This window comes from Caretta caretta, chromosome 3, assembly GCF_965140235.1.
Source record: "Caretta caretta isolate rCarCar2 chromosome 3, rCarCar1.hap1, whole genome shotgun sequence".
In the NCBI taxonomy this organism is placed as follows: domain Eukaryota; kingdom Metazoa; phylum Chordata; order Testudines; family Cheloniidae; genus Caretta; species Caretta caretta.
The window spans coordinates 111,264,386-111,287,427 of NC_134208.1; the positions used below are offsets into that span (position 1 = coordinate 111,264,386).

A 23,042-nucleotide genomic window follows, 5' to 3' on the forward strand; every position below is an offset into this window, starting at 1 on the left:
CCTTAGAAGTTTTTAAGGTCAGGCTTGACAAAGCCCTGGCTGGGATGATTTAGTTGGGGATTGGTCCTGCTTTGAGCAGGGGGTTGGACTAGATGACCTCTGGAGGTCCCTTCCAACCCTGATATTCTATGATTCTCTGATTCTATGATCAATGGGTTCTAAATAAACTAGAATCAACCAGGAAAGAAAACAATGTGTCACTGTGGATGGCTCAATGAAATCATTATTCCAAGTGGAGGTCAGAAAGCAACATTAGACTATACAAATAACTGCATTTAAAGTAATACTAAAAATATGGTAGTGCCATTATACATATCAATAGTAAACTCACATCTGGAGTCCACCATTCAATCCTGGTCATCCCATTTCTAAAGAGATACAGGAAAAATGGAAAAGGAGATAAAAATGATTGGCATCATGAAAAGATTTCCATATGAGGGAGACTGAAAATAATAGCCCTATTTAGAGGTAGACAGACCATTACATAGAGACAAATAAGAAAGCACGTGGCAGAGGTATATAAAACAATGACTGGAATAGAGAAGGCCAATTGGCAAGGCCTCCGGGGAAGGGAGGGTGAAAGGGACATTTTGCCCTGGGCCCTCCATTTGAGTGGTGCTGCAAGCTAGTGCGCAGGGTCACATTGCCACTTGGGTTTGGCCCAAGGGTCTCTCCATCATGATGGAATGGCAGCCAGACCAAACCCAAATAACCCCGCGCACCTGGTCACAATGTCCTGAATGGGGAACTGGGCCTAGCCCTCTGGGACAGGAGCTGAGCCACCACTGCAGAATGAATATGGTGCAAACTTGCTCTCCAACTTCCCCTTCGCCCCTCCCTCACTTCTCCTCAGTGATAATTTTTTTGGGGAGAGGAGGGAAGAGGGGCTCAGTTTCAGATTTTGTCTCAGGCCCCTCCAAACCTCTGTGCAGCCCCATCAATTGGATAATCCTATTAATCCTTTCATAATACATGAGCAAAGGGATATTCAATTAAATTGAAAGGCAGCACATTTAAAACAGATAAAAAGTTTGGGGGTTTGGGGGGTTGTGCACAGGATAATCAACCTGTGGAACTCATTGCCAAAGGCTAAGAGTTTATCAGGATTCAAAAAAAGGATTAGACAGTTTTATGTAATATACTTGAATCCTCCCATTATACATATAATAAAAATATAAAGGATATAAACATTCATGATTCAGGCATAAACAAACTATTAAGAAGAAGAAAATCCTCTTATATGATGGTTATTTCACATATTTCCTTCCTTTCATCTTCCTCTGAAGTATCTGGTACTGGTCACTGAAGGATACTTCACTATCTGGATCACTGGTCTGATCTGGTGTGAGAATTCCATTAAATTCACTTTACATGAAAATAAAAAACAAATCAAAATAACTCCTTATCTGATGAAACAGTGGAGTAGAATTGACAGATTGAGGCCCAGCTTTTTCAAAGCGGCAATTGTTTACTCTGCAGACCTGACCCATTCTGCTGGTGACTTACTGATAAAGTTCTCCCACAGACCAGTCAGATCAAGTTTTACAATTAGAGCCTTGACTTGAATAGGATTGAGCGAACTGATGCACTGAACTACTGACAGCATGAGCAGAAACACTACTGACTGGAGTAAGAGAAGAAGATACAAGGATTTGCCAGCAGTATGATCTAATCATTGAAAACTATGATCTAATAGACAGGCATGATAACATCAATTTTATCAATAAAGACACATAGAACGGCCATAACCTGAGCAAAAGCCAACACAGGAAAAAAGCTGATTAATGGGGAAAACATACACTGCTGAAATGACATAGCAGCAACGTTATTAAGGCTACTTACGCTCCAGAACAAAAGTTTACTTTTATCTAATGCCACAAGCAGAAGGAATATAATTTGGTGATTAGAAATTCATCCCAGTTTACTATTAAAGCTGTAAGGTTTATTTTTAAGTATAGAATTCAACTGCAGGTTTTTAAATTAGGAGAATTAAATAGACTACAATATAGTTCCAATGGTTTGGAGCTTTTTCGCTTCTCATTATCTGTGGCACCCTGATGAAAAGTAATTAAGCTCTGGCAAATTTTCTTCTTAGATGTAATTTGGACTACTTATCTGGGATTCTCAGGTGGGAGTAGACTTGGCAACTGAATGGAAACACCTGTTTTTATCACTGCAGAACAACACAGTTTATCAGTCTGCAAAATTTCTGAAGCCCTTGAACACTGGTTGATATGCTTAATAAATGCTTATTTATTCAGTGTTCACAAATTTATTTATGAAATATGGCACCAAAGAGCCTGGTTCACTGATCTGCAAGATGAACAAGGCATTAAGCCAATCAACCTTAAGTTAACAATAGAATCAAATGAAAACAAAGGCTAAGATATAAAAATAATACCGTGCTGATAACTGAGACATGAGGCTATGCTGACATCAAGGTGCTAAGCAACTCATGAAGGTGCAGCGCACCCTCAGCTTATATTGATTTGAGGAGAGGAAGAATATGTTAGAAAATTGCAGAAATGGAAACAAAGTACTTATTCCCGATTACCATTTTAAATGGCATTCACAGGTCAAACCTGCAGCCCCCACTGCCCACCAATGATACAAAAAGGAAGGAAAACTGCCCTAGCAAGGTTGCTAGGGATTCTCCTTTATACCACTCCCTGATGCATCTCCCAAATATAAGATGTGGAAGGAGGCATGACCAGAGTGCAGTATGCTCCAGTCATCCTGGGTTAATGGAATTACCCCTAAGGGGCAGTTACTGATGGCATGAATTAAAGCATCCCAGTAGCTATACTCTTTTATGTCACAGCGTGAATCTGGTTTACCCCAAGGAAAGAGGAAGTGTAAAGGTAGATTTAAGCCAGCTTTGCTCCTCTGCCCCAATGAGAGCTTAGCTGGACCCAAGGATCTGGCCCAATGTTTTTTAAGCCTCTAAAAGCAGAGGGCACACTCCACTGAATTCAATTGAGACATTCCTGCTTGTCAAACCAATTAATTTGGCCCTACAAAATAAGTAAGTAAAATAAAAACATAAATAAACAAAATCAAAACCCTTAGCCAGTTTCTTTATATCTCATAAGGCTGTGTTATAAAATGGTATATGGTAGAATAAAACTACTTGGATTCTGTCTTCTTTTCTGGGAATGTCCTAGCACAACTTGCCATGGTCATGCAATACTTTAAGTATGTGACCACCCTCAACTTTGGAAAATTAAGTGTTCTCTTCCACATCACCTGATACATAAGCTATGTTATGTGAGGCTGCATTTTGCATTTGTGCATTGTGCAATTGTGGAAAATCTTGTTCCAGATGGTTATTTATATACACTCCAGTGTCTTATAGGAGTTGACGTCCAAAGTTAGCCCTGTGAAATTTGCAGTCAAATTTTACCTTCTAACGTGCATGCTCATTGATTCTGAAGAGATGTTTGCATACTATATACAGCAGAAACCAGAATTTGGTCCTCTTTGGTCCTGATTTTTCCCTCACTTTCACTGGTATAAACCGGGCGTAACTCCACTGAAGTAAGTGGCATGTCACTGGTGAAAAGCCAGGGTGAAAGAAGAATCGGGTCCAGTGAGCTCATGCCAAATGATCTGAGAAGTTAGTCATGAAGATGGCTTCTCATTTGGCTTCAGAGAATTAGTATTTAAATGCTCTGATTACAAAACACTGCTTAGTGCATTGGTTGCCAACAGTTACTTGTTACATATGTCTTCATCACATTGCCAGCATTCAAATTTGTTTTGAATTAGAACTAATAATCATGAATGTGAGGTACAACAGGGGGTGCTTAACTAAGCCAGATAGAAATGAGCCATGAATCTGTTGGCACCAGGAACCAGGATTTCTAACATTAGTGCTTAACGATGGGACTGATGCCACTACCAGCACCTTTAAAGTTAAAATGCCTTACAAAATTCATCCCCTAAGGGTGAACTTTAAGTAAACAGTTCAGAAGACTCAGGCATTGCTGGTGAAAATGTCTTATTTCATCTTTGTGCTAAGTTAACTTCACAGGGGCTGGTTCGAAATCTGAACTTCCCAAACAATGAGCTACTCCCCAAAATCCTACTGCTGGGATCCATTGGGTACACATTAGAAACAAGCCCTGAAGATGAAAATTGTGTAACTGAAAATTAACTTATTTTGGTTGAGAGTTGGCTTTGTGGGCTAGTGCCAGTGTATAAATATGAAGGTGACAAAGTCTCTGCTGGACATGAAGAGCCTGGAGCTCTCTGGAGGAAGCACATTCAGAATTTGTGGTACGTGAAGAGGATGGAAATAGCCCACTTAATAAGAAAAGGGGGACTTGTGGCACCTTAGAGACTAACCAATTTATTTGAGCATAAGCTTTCACGATGCATCCGATGAAGTGAGCTGTAGCTCACGAAAGCTTATGCTCAAATAAATTGGTTAGTCTCTACGGTGCCACAAGTCCTCCTGTTCTTTTTGTGAATACAGACTAACACGGCTGCTACTCTGAAGCCCACTTAATGTCACTCAAATGCAACCCCTCGGACAGGTTTATTTGTAGTTAAAATGTCTTAGAACAGCACAGTGAATTGTAAGAATTGTTAAGAAAGCTAGAGACATGCTAGAGAATTACAGATGGGAGCATTAGGCCTTATAAATACTAATAGAAAAAATATGAAAAAACTCATCTGACCACAGTGAGAACTCCAAAAAGTTTTAAGACAAGGTAACCCCAAAGCACAATCATAGGGACAAGATGGCAGGACAAGGACAAGGCATAGGGACAAGATAGCTGGACACTTCAATTGTATATAATGTACCAATCAATTGCTACATTATAAACCCAGGAAGAGCAATATTGACAGGGATGGTGTGCTGCCAAAACTTTAACATGGGACTGCCTCAGTCAGCCATACAAGTCATTCTCTGAGTAAATACTCTTCTCTCAACTTTAAATAAACAAACATATTTTATACTTTTAAGCACTAGCTGAGCGACACCTCCAGCACTCATGGGAACACTCACATTAAGAACTCCATTTTCCAACCTACCACCTAGCCTATCACCAGAGATGACTGGATACCCAACTAGTTATTCCATAGCCAGAGGCCATAAAATGTCCTACATGCCACTACCACTATCACCACTGCAGCTGTCACATAGGGAAGCTACTTACAGGAGCCTCCATGAGGTGCTGGGGAGGGGGAAGCATGGTGGATTAAGAAGTATTGGGCTGGGTTATGTGGGGAGGGACTGGTGGATTTGAGGTGGGGTGGAATTGATGGAGTTGAGTGGTTTTCTCCTGACTCTTAGAGGAGGCCCTCAGGTGGTGTGTGTTGCAGGGAGAAGATGAGTACTTTTGCAGCTGTGAGGATTGGTTTGAGAATAAGGCACCAGGCTCCCTCCCACTACCAGGTCTTGAAACTCTGGTCTAGACAGACAGCAGTGAGGAGAAAGGTGGGCTGCAGGACTCACGCTCAATGCAACAGAAGAGCTCTGTCTCTTCCTTTAAAGAGCTTAGTCTATTTAGCTTAATGAAGAGAAGGTTAAGGAATGACTTGATTACTCTCTGTAAGTACCTACGTGAGGAACAAATATTTAATAATGGACTCTTCAGTCTAGCAGAGAAAGCTATAACATGATCCAATGGCTGAAAGTTGAAGCTAGACAAATTCAGACTGGAAGTAAGGTGTAAATTCTTAACAGAGTGTGTGATTAACTTTTGGAACAATTTATGAAGGATCATGTTGTATTCTCAACCACTGATCTAGCCTGAGCTCCTATATAACACAGACCATAGAACTTCTAAGAATTATTTGGGGGAAATTCTATGGTCTGTGTTATACAGGAGGTCAGACTAGATCAGTGGTACTCAACCAGAGGTACATGAACCCTTAGGGGTATGCAGAGGTCTTCCAGGGGTACATCAATTCATCTAGATATCTACCTAGTTTTACAACAGGCTATACATAAAATGCACTAGCCAAGTCAGTACAAACTGAAATTTCATAGACAATTATTTGTTTATATTGCTCTATATACTATATACTGACGTGTAAGTACAATATTTATATTCCAATTGATTTATTCTATCATTATATGGTAAAAATGAGAACGTAAGCAATGTTTCAGTAATAGTGTGCTGTGACACTTGTATTTTTATGTCTGATTTTGTAAGCAAATAGTTAAGTGAGGTGAAACTTGGGAGTACACAAGACAAATCAGACTCCTGAAAGGGGTGCAGTAGTCTGGAAAGGTTGAGAGCCACTGGACTAGATGATCACAATGGCCTCTTCTGGTCTTGGAATTTATGACTCTCTTCTGGCACTGGAGCAGTAGGAAGGGAGATAATGTGAGATGTACTCTGAGAGGTGGTATGGGAAGGGAATTTTCCCCAGCAGTAGCAGGAGGCTCAGTCCTAGCTTCAAAGAGGGCTAAGTGCAGTAACGAGTAGAGCTTTTTCCAGTGGCAGAGAGACCTCAAGAGGAGATGTGTCTAGTCTTTTTCAGCCAGGACTGACAATCATACTATGGAGTCCTGAGAAAGCTTTGGAAGTCAAGGAGGGAAAATAATTAGTTTGACTAGAACTTTTAGGAAGCTGGCCTACAGCAGTTTGTTTCTATGGGAGCATAAAGTTAACAAGCACTGGGAAGGGAGGAGTGGTTGTCTGTTTTTTTTAAAACTACTTTTTACTTAGATTTACTTTGTTGCCTAGGATTATGATTTCATCTGCTTTGAAATAGAAACTGTGGGCACTTTGATAAAGGTACTAAAAGTGACCGACTGTAGTTTATGTAAGTACCTCTAGATCCCCTGCCAAACATTATTATCGTAACTCTGTAAAGTGTTACTCAGCCCTGGATAACAGATAGCCTTACTTCCTACACCACAAGTGTAGTAGGGAAACTGGGTTTGTTTGTTATTTTCTCTATCTCCTTTGGTGGAAATGTTACCCACTGGAGAGTGGTGAAAATGCCTCTCTGGGGCTAACCATAAAGGATATGAGCTGTTACAGCCCAGAACTACAGTGCCTTGGATCCATAGCTCAAACTGTGGCAACTGAGGCTTTCAGCTCTAGAGATCCCTGGTTCAATCCCCCATGTGTAGACCAGGAAAGTAGACATCACAGAAGCACCTCAGTGTTACGGTAAGTTCAGCAATAAAGGATCTAGCCTTCTTTAGTGCTATGTTGTGCTCATGGTGAAATTCACACAAATGTGAAGGGTCCACATAAGACTTTCCACATCTTTGAAGATTGTTACAGAGGGAGGGGGCACCAAAGGAGCAGCACACTGGGAAACTCTGCACACCCTACCTGGTGAAGAGCGAGGTATTTTCCCACAAAGGCTCTGAATATGCCAGTTTTGGGGTTGGCTAGAGATACACATATCCAGTGGCCCAAAACTGCAGGGCAGAGAGTCAGTTCATGGCCACACCCACCAACAGACTCTATGGATGAATGTGGCTATCTCACTGCTCCTCCTTCCTTCTTCACTCAACACCTGTACAAAGTCCAAATACTTGGGCTGTGTGTTTGAAGGGGTAAATTTCACCCTTAAAGAGCACACTTAAAAAGAACTACAACTACTAACATTTATCACTTTCACAATCTTATTTGCATTTCACTTTTCGCCACATTAAAAATTAAATTTGTGCTTTCATTGCATTTCCTCCCTCTTCTCCATTTTTTCTCCCTGGATGTTTATAATCATTTTCAAATTATGCAGCCTTACCACAGGAAAAAAAATAAAAATAAAAAAAGTACCCTAAGACATTTCATTCTAATTTGCAACTCTTTTTTGGTCTGGGTTTTTCCCTCCACTAATAAAAAGGATTTGAAATCCATATTTCACATAGATTGGCAACCTGCATGACACTCTGCTCAATTTTTGTCATGGTTCACTGAGGACTTTCACAATAATAAGAGTTATGCACCTAACTCCTTGAATTTGAAATGAAATTTTCCACTGCACAGCATTAAAGCAAAAAATGAAAGATTTTCAGTTAGAGCCCTTTTCCATGTTCTCTAGGAAGACAGCAGCAGTTCATCTGTTTTGTTTTGTTTTCTTCTGCAGAAATAAAACAAAACTCTAGCAAATATAGCAGCAACTCTGTAATATTTATTTATTCTCAGGAAATAAAACAGTAATGTTTCTGAAACTAAACTTCAGGGAAACTAAAGGAGATATTCAGGTTTCATATCTAATAGCTTTTTTGTTTACAGTTAAAATATGATCCTTCACACTTTTTTACACAGAGGAACCTTGTTGAATTCATCTTTCAAACATCAAGGGCTTTTAAGCTGCAAACCTGAATCTATATTTGTTGTCTGTTTTATAAATTCCTAAGGCATGAGGAAAAAGAAAAGGAGTACTTGTGGCACCTTAGAGACTAACCAATTTATTTGAGCATAAGCTTTCGTGATGCATCGGATGCATCCGATGAAGTGAGCTGTAGCTCACGAAAGCTTATGCTCAAATAAATTGGTTAGTCTCTAAGGTGCCACAAGTACTCCTTTTCTTTTTGCGAATACAGACTAACACGGCTGTTACTCTGAAATAAGGCATGAGGGAAATTTTGCAGGTTAGCTGTAGTTCACCAGTTTTTAGAGATATTCTCTACTCTAGTTCTATAGTTACAATAGCTAAGCAATGTTTGCTTATTTTATGTAGGGCATTTTGGGTCAGAACCACAAAGGAACTGAAGTGCCTAAAGCCCAGTTGAAGGTACTATTGAGAGCCACAACCCCCCCCCCCCCATTCAGTTGCTGCCCAATGCTGTAGATGCCTAAACTTATCTTGACAGGTTTCAGAGGAACAGCCGTGTTAGTCTGTATTTGCAAAAAGAAAAGGAGTACTTGTGGCACCTTAGAGACTAACCAATTTATTTGAGCATGAGCTTTCGTGAGCTACAGCTCACTTCATCAGATGTTTACCGTGGAAACTGCAGCAGACTTTATATACACACAGAGAAGATGAAACAATACCTCCTCCCACCCCACTGTCCTGCTGGTAATAGCTTATCTAAAGTGATCAACAGGTGGGCCATTTCCAGCACAAATCCAGGTTTTCTCACCCTCCACCCCCCCCACACAAATTCACTCTCCTGCTGGTGCTAGCCCATCCAAAGTGACAACTCTTTACATAGTCAAACTTATCTTGGCACCTAAATTTTTGCAGTAAAAATTCTGTAGGGGCCTAAGTTTCTACCTCTGAGCATAAGCACTGCTTCCTCCCCCAAGACATCCAGACACCTATCGCCTGCCTAAGCCTCAGCATAGTCTACAAACCAGGGCATAACAGGGGTGTTCCCTCCTCCTCTCCCACTGGGCTCTTTTGGATAGAGTTGGGCGTGTGCACAAGAAATGGCTTAGGTGCCTACACAGCTGACTCCAGGAGATCGGCTCCTGGCTGTGATGGAAGCAGAGAGGGCAGGGTTTAGGATTCACCCCTCTCATCAGCTTGTTAGGTGGCTCCCCATCTAGCATGCTGGCTTTTTTGGATGATTCTTAGATGCCTATCTCTTCCCATTCTTTTTACAGGAAGTCTGGGCACCTAATTCAGGCTTTGCAGATCCCATTTTTTGTTCGAGTCATTTTCTAGGCACTTAAAAGTTAAGCATTGCAACGCTGAGTGTTGCAACACCTATTTCCCTTTATGAATCTGGGCTTCTGTAATTTAGAAGATACCTGTTTCAGAAATACAGTATGCACCTAACAAAAACATCATAGCAAAAAAACTAAGTCAGTTTGTAATCATATCAGCTTGTTGATTACGGTCAATCAGTTTCCAAGAAAGAACAGTCCTGCATTCTAGCCTTGAAGCAGTTTCCCCACAGTGCTGGCTGTGAGTGAAAATGACTCCGATTTTGGAATCGTAATCAATTTCATTCACAGCTGGCAATGTAGGCAAACTGCTTCTGTATAGCAGCACAAGGCTACTCTGTCTCTGACAGTTTGGACCTTAAAGAATAAAAATGGCAGTAAAAAGGGGAAAAACAAACAATCAGAAGAAAAATAGAGTGAGGAACAGAGAGACAACTAACAAAGAAAGAGGAAAGTAGAAACTACAAGAGTAATGACCAAACCCAATTTTCCCTCTAACTGTGGTATCTCACCTAATATTTGATTCATTGGACCATCAAGAGTTGCCTTTTGACAGCCCACAGGGTGAAAACAGTGCAAATCAGTTTGTTTACACCTGCAGTTTCCTTGCCAAGAGGGTTCCTGTTCTTGCCTCTGCTTTTTTCCCTGGAGAAATGGTATCAGTGTCTATTTTCCTTAAGAAATAAGGAGATCTTATGCAGCAACACAGCTATGTGAATTTCCATTTCAAAGAGCAGCAATGTTTTTAAGCAACTGTTACACATTGGCAGCTAATTTAGGAAAATATCCATTTTGACATCACCAGCCAATCGCAGCTCACTGTGGTTTTACGGAGGGCAGATCATTCTACCCTGCATAGTGACTCACTCACAACCATCTCTCTAAGGCCTTGTCTACACTGCAGAGTTTTGTCAGCAAAAGGCAGCTTTTGGAGACAAAAGAGTGGAGGTGTACACACTGCAATGTCACTTTTGGCAACAAAACTCTTCACTCTCACAGCGCTTTAACGTGGCTGTGTAGTGTAGTGTAGTGTAGTGGCTATGGAGTCGTGGCACCAGCATTGGGAGAGAGCTCTCCCAGCGCTGTAAAAAACCCACCCCCATGGGGGGAATAGCTACCAGCTCTAGAAGTGCGGGTTCCAGCGCTGATGCACTGTCTACACTGCCACTTTACAGCGCAGAAACTTGCAGCACTTTGGGGGGGTGTTTTTTCACACCCCCTGAGCGAGAAAGTTGCAGCGCTGTAAAGTGGCAGTGTAGACAAGGCCTCTGTCTTTCTCCTCTTGCTCCCAGATCTACAAGATAATAAAAGCTACACTGCCTTTTCAGAGCAAGCCCAAACCAAGCCAATCCCATTTCGGAGGCATCACCTTCTGCCAATCACCAAGCCAAAAACAAGCCACACACTTCAATGACAAAGCTACTTAAAGAAAAGCAACAGGCTACTTAATTTAAATGAATGGGCAATTACATACACAAAAAAGCCAATACAGGCTTGTTAAAGCAGAAATTCCCCCTCCCCGCCAGAAAGCCCCAAAACAAGCAACAGGCTACTTAAAGAAATGAATAGGCAATTAAAGTAACAAAGAAGCCAATATACGCTTTGCTGGGAGCTGCCTTTGGCAAGTAAAGATCTAGTAGGATGTCCATGGAACCATGGAATTGAGAAACCTGCATCACGTGACACAGTACCTGGCCCATGAAGCACTGCAAACCCTTCCCAAAGCACCCTGCAGCCAGTTGCACAGTGGAATAGCTACCCACAGTGCACTGCTCTCTGTATCGATGCAAGAGCTGCTAGTGTGGATGCACTCTGTTGACACAAGGAGCATAGCATGGACATGCAACAGCAGTTTAATTAAAACGCTTTAACTAAAGTGGCATAACTTTTGGGAACAAAACTCTGCAGTGTAGACATAGCCTAGTTTATCTACTCAATCAGATAGCCAGTTCCCTTTCACACACACATACAGCAGAACAAAATCCAAACAAAAAACAAAACAAAACAGGAAACTACGAGGAGGGGTGCTAAACCTCATCGCTCACTCATTTTACATTTTACATTGTTACTGCCCATTCCCTACTCCTGGAGTTGTAGATTGCGTGGTTAGATTGTAAGCTCTTTTTAGCAATGGCTTTGCCTTCGTATCTATCTGTCAAGCACCCAGCATACTGTTGGTGCTGTACAAATAGCCAGCTGCTTCTGTGAAATAGAAGCATTATTTTTAATACAATCCTATGCATCTTTTCCTTCCCCCAATACCACCACTTCTAGTTCAGCTGAGCTGACTATCAGCTATTTTCAATGTGTCTCGATGACTTGTCTTGCTCACCAACAGAAGCTGGTCCAATAAATGATACTACCTCACGTACCAGGGCAATTACACAAAATAAATCATGAAATGTCATTGGAAAAAATTCCAGTTGTACATCAAGAATAATTCCAACTGCTCCATGTCCAAAGGTAGGCAAAATCCCAATATAAAATCTCAGGTTTACTGGACTACGAATATATGAATAATGCAAGCAACATACATGGTACTTTCCTGGAAAGAGGAGAAAGGAAAACAAAATACCCCCAAACCAGATGAACATTAATCATACTGATGGCTATCACTTAATAAATATCTTGACATAAAAAAATAATTAATGGCTGCCAAAGTTGGCAAGGTTTTTAAACAGACCCATTTGTTGTCACAACCGTTTTTCTCCCATTTCATCATGTTTATACAGACAATCTATCATTCTTTGGTAGTTAATTCCACCGTGTCACTCCAATGTCTAGAAAATATTTTGTGTCCCACTGATACCACAGTACACAATAAATCTGACAGAGTACTAGAGAGTGGCCATTCTTCAGGTTTAATAGAAGACATAATAATGCAGATAATGATAATAATGGTAGTTTAACAACTGATGAGAGTCAAGCAAAAATCCTACTCTGAAATTACTCCACCACTGGACAATCCTAAACCAAATTGCCCTATGATCTTCTAGTCAATCAAAATTATAATATCTGCTCTGTAATACCAGACTGCTTATAATTGTGGTATTCACCAGAAGTGTGTCTAGAGTACAGGACTGAGCGCCACGAGTCCCAACTTCCTTCCCCATTCTGACACTGACTTGCTATGTGACAGTGGACAAGTCTACGGCTATGTGGATAAGCACTTCTTGTTTGCATTCAGAAAACAAAATAAGTGGCTTGCCCACTTTCGTTCATCTGTCAAACAAGCTGCTTCACAGGAATGTTGTAAGGCTTAAATAATGTTTAGAATTGTTTCAACATCAGTCAGGTATAAGGTGGTATCAAAATAGAAACCACTATCCTTAAATAGTTTCTCTGAAATTATTTTTAATTGTATTTTGTTATTTATATATTTTTGTTATGCAGTATTAGAATTAAAATTGGTCTTATTCTCAAATTTTCAGTAGCCTGTGAATGTTATTTAACAACTATAACTAGGCTTGGCAGAATTAAATGATAATATCAATGTTTATTTTTAAGCATTTTTTAAATGTTCACAGTAGCACAAAAGTATGGGATTTATGTATTTTTTTTCAATTTTTTATCTATTTATATTTTCACAGTTGTGGGAAATTGGGGGGGTGTCAGACAATTATTTAATGACAGTAGATGCAAAGTTAAAGCTTTATAATAGTTAAAACACAAACTGTCAACTTCATGTCAAGATACACAAAGTAAATATCCTTAAATCAAACTCTAATAAGTTCTTAAGTAACATGTTTCTTATTTTGCCTATCTGTAAATTGAGACTAAATGGAAATATTTTTTCATTTGTGTGCATATGGTGAAATTGACATTTACCAATAAAAATCTAATCCTTCCATGCCAACTATAACTGTATGTTTATGCATCCATACATATCGTGTACACATATAGTATACTAAAGTTAAAGAATGGTTAGTACAGGCATCATAATGAAACTAGCCAGTAGTTTAGTGGCAAGGCAATGCACTGCCACGCAGAAGGTGCAAATTTAGGTCCTAAACACCAAAAGAGTTTCCTCCATTGCTCTTGAGCAACCTCCTCTGACTGACCTTTCTGGTTAATCAGATCCAGATGTTGAAGTTGACTGGTTGTCCCAATGTCTAACCAATATCAGGGGCTGGTGGGAAGGGGCAGTAGCCAACAGTGCCCTTTTCCATTTATGACTTGTTTTTCTAGATGGAGACTCCCCACCCGCCCCCACACCCCCCTTCCCCTATATCTTTTGTCAACTCCGAGGCTTTTTGCAATGTGTTCTCCAAGGAACAACACTTGAAGACCAGTCAGAAATGTCAGAAAGTACAGAATACAGCTCCCTGCTTCTTCAACAGTACTTCCCTCAGGCAGCATATTACACCTATGCCCCTTGACCTGCACTGGCTTCCCATACATTTCTGGTTGCAATTCAAGGGGCTGGTTTGAATCTATAAAAAGGTTGGGCCTTGCTTATCTTAGAAACTGTTAGACTGCTTGTGCAATACCACAGAAGTTGAAATCAGCTGAGTTATCTGAGCTAGCAGTCCTCAGGTTTACACCTGAGGAAGTTGAGGACAAGGTGTTCTCAGTGAGGGGATCCCTTGTCTCTGAAACTTGTTTTCTCTCTCCCCCAGTCTGAATTTGCTTACCTTCAAGCCACACTGCAATGCCTATCTATTTAGCTAGGCCTTGGGGGGGGGGGGGGGGGGCTGTGGGAAGTTAATGAGGAGGGAGATTTAGATCTATTTTGATCTAGTCCTCTTCGACACAGGTCTAGATCAAAGGACAGTAGCAGATTATTAATGCATGTCAGCAGGGGCCACATGAATGGTTAGACTGTTGCAGGCTAGCTGGGGGCAGATTCACACCCCAGCTTGCTGTGAACTAACTGTTTGTGAAGACAAGCCCCTAGGCTCTGTGGGAAAAGGCTGACAGTGGGAAGTTAATGAGAAAGGAGAGTTTCAATTTGGGTAGGTTAGGGAAGGTCTTTCATTGGTGAGTTTTGATTTGTATGTGTTTGGAACAAAATTTTGTTCATGTACCATAGCTGGGGATAGGCACAATTTTAAAGACATTTAAATAAATGAGCCCAGCATATACAGATAAGGTTCTGTTCCCATAATGTGGTCATCTTTCTCATTCCTCTCATGCACACACACACTTATTTTTTAAAATAACTACGTTATAAATTGTTTAAAAACTATCTCCTGCATTTAATCTCTCTCCCTGACAGCAGATATCAGTAATGTCATCATACATCTTCAGATGAAGGAGACAAATTGATATGACACCAAACACAGATATACACGGCACACATAAATAAAGTGACTTTTTAAACTATTCTCTAAAGGTTATTTCTATTTTTAAGTAAACAAGAGAACAGATGTAAACAAGTTTAAGATTGTGGCTCACAATAATTAGATAAAGCTCAAATTTCATCAAGCCTTCACTTCAAATGTCCTGGCTCTGGATGATTTTTGTATCACAAATATGGTTTAAATTACTTTTTTGAATTTAATTTATAAATGATTCGCTAAAATTATTGGCTTTTTTTGTATCAGTCATATCCCATTCTTGCTCCCTTAAAATCACTAGCAAAGCACCTATTAACTTAAATGGGGAAGGAGCAGGTCCTTAGTGACCTTTTACAACTACCCCAATCTTGTTCCTTATTTTTAATGAGAACCTGGGTCTTGGATTTTTATGTTTTTTTTTTTACTTGCAGTGGAAGGGGTGACTCATTTGCTCTGTAGCTCATTATTTCTTAGTCCTGTTATTGATGCTGTTGCTCTACAGCAGTGATTCTCAAGTGTGGCCATGGTAGCCGCAGATGGTCACCACAACGCAGCCACATGTGCGGCCAGCATAACTTTGGGGGTTCCAGAGCCCCTTCCCTACGCTCTCTGCCATGTCACTGGCTCGGCTCCCTCCAGCGGCAGCCCAAGTCCATGGTGGGCCTGGTGATGTTTCATTATAGTGTAGTAGGGCTGCTGCCTTTGGCTGTGGGAGGGAACCAGCCCTGAAAGAGAGAAGTATTGAACAATTTCTTTTCAAGAACATTTTGAAATAAAAAAAGTTCATTGATATTTACAACAGGTAACTTTAGTGGTATTAGTAGTAGTACATATTATTCTTTAAATTGAAAAGATTTTATTTGCATGACATTTCCAAATAACCACGACTATGTTGTTACTTGTTTAATATTTTAACTGGACAGAACCTTCACTTATATTCTACACTGACTGAAATAACTCCATGGTATTTAAAGTACATATAATGCCCATAAAACCCTGCCTGCCCCTGCCAAATCATGGTGGGGTTCCATGACTAGTCTTGCTCAGTGACTTCCCTATCTCATCTGCTCATTTAAAAATCAAACATTCACTTTTTCCCCAAATTCAACCTGACACTAAAAATCAGGTTATGTTTTTTCTGCCTCTCCAGTTATCACCATTAGTAAAAATATTGCAATCACAGCTCAGCTGAAAATTTCTGGATGTTGTCTGAGGCTTTACAGAACCGTGTTCGCTCTTCCATAGCTTTACTAGCTCTGTAATGCACAGAGTGGTAAAAATATGTTTCCCCATCAGATTAAACCAACAGACGTCAAAGATAAACAAGGAGCAGATATTCTGAATAAGAACATTTTTTCATGAAGAAAGGTTACTCACCTCAAGTAACTGGAGTTCTTTGAGATGTGTGGTCCCGCTCGGCACTCACTATGGGTGTGCTCCATGTGCCTGAGACTGAAAGATTTTTCACTAGCAGTGTCCGCTGGTCTATGCCTGTGCCCGCTCATGCTCCAAACTGGGGACAAAAGAGGCGGCACGGCCTGCCTGCCTGCCTCTCTGGTTCTTACTGTATTGTGGATTATAGTAAGGTTCCAAATCAGAGAGGAAGGAGGGCGAGTCATGGAATACATATAGGGACCACACATCTTGAAGAACTCCAGATACTATAAAGTAAGAAACCTTTCTTTCTTCTTCAAGTGCAGGTCCCTATGAGCATTCACTGTGTGTGACTCACAAACAGTATCACATCGAGGAGGAAGGTGTGAAGAACTATGCTGCATCACAGACCCACTGTTCCAAAGGAAACCTCTGGCTGAAGCTTGCATAAGGGGGTAATGCTTAGTAAAAATACCTACAGAGCCCCATGTGGCCACCTGCAGATCTCTAAGAGAGGAATTCCTTGCAGCAAATCCACAAAGGTAGCTTGTGCTCTGGCACAGTGGACCCTCACACTTTGTGGGGGAGGGGTGACCATTTGTCGTAGCTAACAGGATGCCACCTGAAATGCACACAAGTCTTTGCAATGAAATTGCTTCTCCTTTCATTTGCTCGGCATCACTACATTGCAACGTTAAGGTTGTTTGGGTGCCTTAATTGTGCATTCTCATACTTAACGTATTTGGGTTTCTTTTAAGTATAACCTTAACTGTGAGTTTTCTGGATTTGTTATGCTTAGTTTTGGACAGCTCTGTAAAGTTTTTAACCTTAAATTACTGATCAGTACTCTCACTCTATGGAAGTTTGCCACTGACTTCAATGAAAGTAGGCTTGAACTCAAAATCTCTCCATTATGCAGACATATCTGATTTTTACCTGCTATGGGGCAGTTAATTTGCATTAAGCTTTACTGAGGGACTGTAAATTTAGCCTTCTGAGTTGCTTCTCTGTGTATGTGAATGGGTCGTTACTTTCTGTTCCACACAAATTCCCATTTGCCACCATATGGTCTAAGTCTGTATCCATCCTTTCAGTACAGATTTCCTCTTTAGCTGCCTGGATTGAACGAGCCCTTGAGAATTCCATTGTTTCTTTTTTACCTGGAATAGTGAATGGCTTGATGGCCAGCAATATTAAAATAGAAGTCAGTTGTGTGCTTCATCTCATCAGTGTGTCCAGAGACTTCGATCCAGTGTCCTATTGGCAGGCAGTAAACTCCATCTACCAAGTTGCTTTCATTGTAGACACAGCAGCGGTCATGATGGGGCCCATTACCTGAAACAGAAGCAGCAACATAACAGCTTGTGAATCAATACTGTTTACATGGAATCAAAGTAGATGTGAATTTAAATATGAATTTAAGGTCTTTGGAACAGGGACTGTGTTGCAGGGTTGCTGGCCTCATAAATGAAGTAGATCTAGCTCTCCTCTGCCAGAACAGGTGCTTCCACTTGCCCAAGTAAGAGGGTTGGGAAGCACCTGGTGCTATAAAGAAAAAGGGAGAATCAGAGACAGTGAATCAGAGCTTCCTGAGTGAGAGTCAGGAAGGGCAGATGAGAACTGCCAGAGCAAGAAGGTGTTTCCTGGGGAAAGGCTGAAAGCAAGGAGAGCAGCAAGAGGGGCTTTCACACTGACATCCCAAACCAGAGAGGGGAGGAGGCTGAAGATGGGAGGAGCAGGAGAGGGAGTTGCCTGCTAGCTTTAAGTCAGAGAGCTGGAGCCAAGGGCAAGAGAGAGCTGAAGGTAGAGGAACCATTGGAGGGGCTTACTCACTGACATCTCCAGGGCTGGAGCCCTGGACCCAGAGAAATCATGAGAAGCCCATGGGGAGTGACGGATGCTCCCCTGGTAAAGATGCTCTCCCAGCAGAGCAGCTGTGGGGTTCCTCCTGGGAAGAGCAAGGTTGCACTCTTGTTAGAAGACCTATGGTCGCTGTCCTGGTACAAGAACAGGAGAGGATTGACAGAGTCTGGGCATGGCCGAAGGTGCCGGTGCATGGTATGTGGGGCATCCAGGGACAAGATGTCTTGAATTGCAATGACTGCTTGGACTGTGTGTGGGACATGGAATACATCTGAGATTTTGCTGGGGATTCAATGAACTGTGTTTTGGTAATAAACCAGCCCCAAGGGGGAGAGGGGGTATTATTTAATCAAGAGAGCCTACATTGGATTTACTGGGAATACTGAAAGGCAAAATTGGGGCAGGTTTGCCTGCTGTGCCGCAGCCTGAAGAAAGGGGACGGTCCAGTGGGGTTGCTCCCATTTACTAAATGTTTGCAGAACACCCAGCATAATACAATTCGTATCACCCAATCTGACTGGCCTTAGGCACAACTACAAAATAAAAGCTTAGCAACCACCATCACTGAAACCTTTTTACAGAAGAAATAATAAGCGCTGTAGAGGATCCCAAATCATCACCAGGATACTTCCAAGCACTTAAAGGTTGCAAAATAGATAGATGAAACCGTTTGTTTTTCAAATGTATGTCTCTTCTCTGCTAATACCCGAGTTCAATGCTCTGCATTTCCCCTGCAACTTTTAAGGACATCACTAGTACCTAAAAGAAGGCCTCATCTACAATAAGAGACTTTTCCTAAAATTTTCCACTGTTGCTATCATCAGTTCAGCTCCCCACATGGTAAAGAAATCTAGAATAGACAACGCACCAGGTTTTAAGTACCATATTGTGTAGGCCTGCTCTCAGCAGGGTGCTTAAATGCTGGGAGGCCTGTCCACACTTGCACTTCCACTACTGCAGTACAGAGCCACAACAAAAACACAACTTCCTTTCTACATTTACACATTTGTGGTGTTGTCAACTGTTGTAAGGCAAACAGAAAACTCAAGTCTTGACAGATAAAGAGCCTTTCCAGTTCATTGTTATAATGCTTTCACTTGTCATTTTTAAAGGTTAGTGTCAGAAGGCTAAATTATGCCTCTTCCTGCAGGGGGATGCTAGAAAGGGGAGATGGCTAAAAGGACCCAAATCAGGGTTCAACACAATCCAAATTCCAACACTGGAAAGCATATGGAGGTGTACTAGCTAGTTCCGCCAGCAGTGTAAGTGGTCCCAGAAACTGGGTGAGACACAAGAAAGCAGTATGGCAGCTCAAGGGAAAGCAGTGGCTATGTCTGTTATAGGGGTGTAACACAGGATGCTCCCCACACCACCCAAGAAGCATCACAACTTTAAAAGGTACTGTGTCTCCAACGGCTGCTGCTGGGAGTGCATCTTGCCTCAGCCTCACAAAGAGGCATAATTAAGCTCCTGTTATGACCATGAGGTGGGAATCTCAAATTGTTGTTTTAAAAAAACGCTTTACGTTAGACATACAATATGTGGCTCAATCAATAATATAAAGCAATAGATAATTCTCTCTCACAAATGCAACAACATTCAAGTAATCATCCTTAAAGTATAAAATCACATACTGATATCCATTTACTTTCTCTGTTATTGGACTGGTATAATGACCGATCTGTCACTATCCTTCTGATACAAAGATCAATTCTCAGAACTACAGATCAAATCTACAGTTAAAGAAAGATGAAAACACTGTTTTTTCTATTAAAGAATTAGTATGGAGCATAAGAAAGTTATAAATATAATTAGGGTTTCTATCTTGATGCTTATTTGATGATATTGCACAATCGGCTAGGGTCTAATAAGGTCTAATAACAAACATAGAATATCTCAGTTCAGTGAAATTGTGTTTTTTAAAAAGTATAATTTATAGGGGCAAAAAAAGGAAAATATTTCAGTAGACTCCCTGCAGCTGTAAAAAATGAGACTGAATAACTAAGAGGTAAGAGGGAACAGAACGGTTGCTTGTCCTAAGAGGTAACAGAACGGTTGCTTGTGTAGCTAGATAATTAAGCAGATGTACACTACTTTCAATGTACTAGTGCTTACTGAGTGATGGTGTCTTAATCATGGGGAGTGAACACATATGTGAGACAAATAAATGTTATAGGAAATCTACTGTGAAGAGAGCTCAGGAGAAATACTAATGCAAATGATTAGGATTAACATTGAATAGTTCTTTATTTTCTACATTGCATGCAGAACTTTTTCCCCTAATTATGGGTTATTATTTTAATATAAAATAAGGAATGTAAAAGCACAAGAGAGAAAAACACTTCTCCCTCCCATGTTGCTTAAATATTATATTCCATATGCAACAACACAATGCAATTTCCATTAAAATATTGTAATTGAGACAAGCTTATAGCTTTAAACATTATGTCTCTTGTCCTTATGCATATTTTTATTTCATATCTTTCATTGTGTTTGTGCTTTTAAATAATATTTCAAGACAGCAGAGGACATCAAAAGTACCCTCAAAGTAGAAAAACAATGACATTTATGAACACACACAAATAAACCAGCTGAATACATGATGGTTAGGGCTATCATTGGTAAGCAACAGCTTCCTTTTTTTTTCTTTTTCTTTTAAGTTTATTTACAAAACTTATTTAAACTGGAAGGTTAATGGCCCCAGTCCTGCAAACGTGGAACAACTTTCCTGTATAACGACTACTAGTGATCCAATAAAGGTAACAGAACTTAGCTTGAAACTTGCATCAAACCTACTCAGGATAACTTTCTGAAGTCCATTTTTACAATGTGAACAACTCTAAATAAAACATTTTTCTTTAGAAATTCCAAAACATTCCTTTGACATTCTGAAGAATTTATATATATAAAGCATATAATGTTACATTCATTAAAATAAATAAATGATTACTAACTACTGTCCACTAAATAGCCACATTGATTGCCTTCTTCAACAGCTTCGGCCGTCCTTCTCAATGCTTACTTTTCCCATCTTATCACTTTTCTTCACCGATTCATCCTAACTCTCCCTATCACTGTATCATTTCCCTCCCCACCCCTCTCCTGCTTCAGTTTACTCTACAACCTTTACTCTTCTTTCATATTAATGAGTCATGCCTTCCCTCCCCAAGTCTAACACCACATTCCAGCTCTTCCTCTTGCGCTCTTTTCCCTCACCTCTGGCAATATCTGCTCCAACTCTACACTGGCCTTTTCACTTTCCTCCTTTCTCCCTCTTGCTCTTATTCCTCCCCCTTTCTCCATTGAATTCTGTGCCATTACACAACGCAGAATTTGCACAAAGTTAATGTTCCCCACAGAATTTTATTTTTGTATTTTTATTTTTTCATGCAGAATTTGCTACTGCTCTCCCCGCCCCCCATAGAAGGATGGAGTTGGCACTGCTGAAGAGTGAGGAAGAGGATACAGGTGTGGGACAGCATTGCCAGTGCCAGGCACGAGACATGGAGGTGGTGGGCACCCAAGAGCTTGGAGGCGGCAGCTGTGGCTGCTGTTGCTCAGGCTCATCCCAGCTGTGCTGGAGGCTCCCATGGGCACAAAAGACAGCCGGTGAGGAGGGGAATCTGGCTGGCAGGGGAGAGGAGCTGTGCCCTGCGGCTTGGCTCCCCCTCCTCAGGGGGACACTGTCAGGCAGAGGAAATGGGAACCAGGGCACATCCAACACGGTGATTGGGCGCAAGCTGTGCTCCTCAGGCCGCTTTCCTGAGGGCACCAGGCAGCTGGGTGTATGATTCCTTCTCCCCCAGGGACAGTGTGGGTCTCTGAGAGGCTGTGGGACAGCTTGGCCACTGTCTGCCTCCACCTTCACATGGGCTAACGGCCAGGGAGCCCTTCAAGCTGAGAACTCACTCCCCTGCCTCAAAACGCAACTTAAGGGGCACTAGGAAGTGGTCCAATGTCAGCTTTCCAAGGTGTTGGGCACCCACAACCCCCATCACACACAGCGGGTGGGAATCAGTACACGTAGCCACCTGCGTTTGGACATTTTGCTCTCAGTCTCCTATTCCCTTTATGCTCTCTTTTTGTCCCATTCCCTCAATTAAAAACAAACAGTCTTAATTAGTTAAAGGTACGAGTATAAGGAAGTCCGATTTCCTGGACTCACAATGCTAAGTATCCTTAGCACTATAAAAAAGTTAATATGCTCAATGGGCTTTAACATTGTCCCCTAAAAGACTGCACAGCATTCTGCAGAGGTACAGAAATATCATTGTCCATTTTAAATACTGGGAAACAAGAACACAGAAAGCTTAAGTGACCTCCTGCCCAAGGTCACACAGCAAGTGAGTGTCCCCAGAGAGAACCCTGGAGTTCCTGGTTCCTAGCTTGGTGCTCATTTAACAAGACTGCATTTGCCTCACTGCTTATATCGAAGTCTTTGCTTTTCTTTTACCAAGCACTGAGATTGGCTTCCATAGAGTTTATCTTCTGAGGGAAACAGGCATAGAGGAAATTTTTTCTTGGATTGTAAACTTTGTGCACCAGTTTTGACCATTAATTTACTCAAAGTGACTTAGAGATAATGGACAATGAACTTTGGCCATTTGAACAACATTTTCTGAACCATACTCTGATCATAGTGAAAATCTACTTATGAGGCCTCCACTATAAGGCTTCACTGATAATACAGATTATTTTACTTCATTTTATTTTCTTTAATAGTCTTGAGATCATTTTTACATTTTATATTTGATTATTTTGAGGAGATCCTCATGAAATTCTTTTGTTAAATATTTTTGATTTTTGTGTTATTTCAGTTTATTCACCTGGGTGGGTGGGTCCTGCTTCCCATGCAGATTGGGGTGGGAGGCCCTGCACTCACCCTGCTCTGCTGGTTGAGTACAGTTTCAGACTCGGGGCTGCAACTTGAATC

At 41.1% G+C, this 23,042-nt stretch overlaps 1 protein-coding gene across 2 annotated transcripts in view; it reads right to left on the reverse strand.

Annotated features, from left to right (window-relative positions):
* The window catches only part of EPM2A (EPM2A glucan phosphatase, laforin), a 54,729-nt gene that overhangs the window by 14,283 nt on the left and 17,404 nt on the right, over positions 1-23,042 (reverse strand). For both annotated transcript variants that reach the window (XM_048844326.2, XM_075126791.1), the window contains exon 2: positions 17,407-17,581. In XM_048844326.2, coding sequence (XP_048700283.1) covers positions 17,407-17,581 — 175 coding nt within the window. The remainder of the gene's footprint in view (positions 1-17,406; positions 17,582-23,042) is intronic.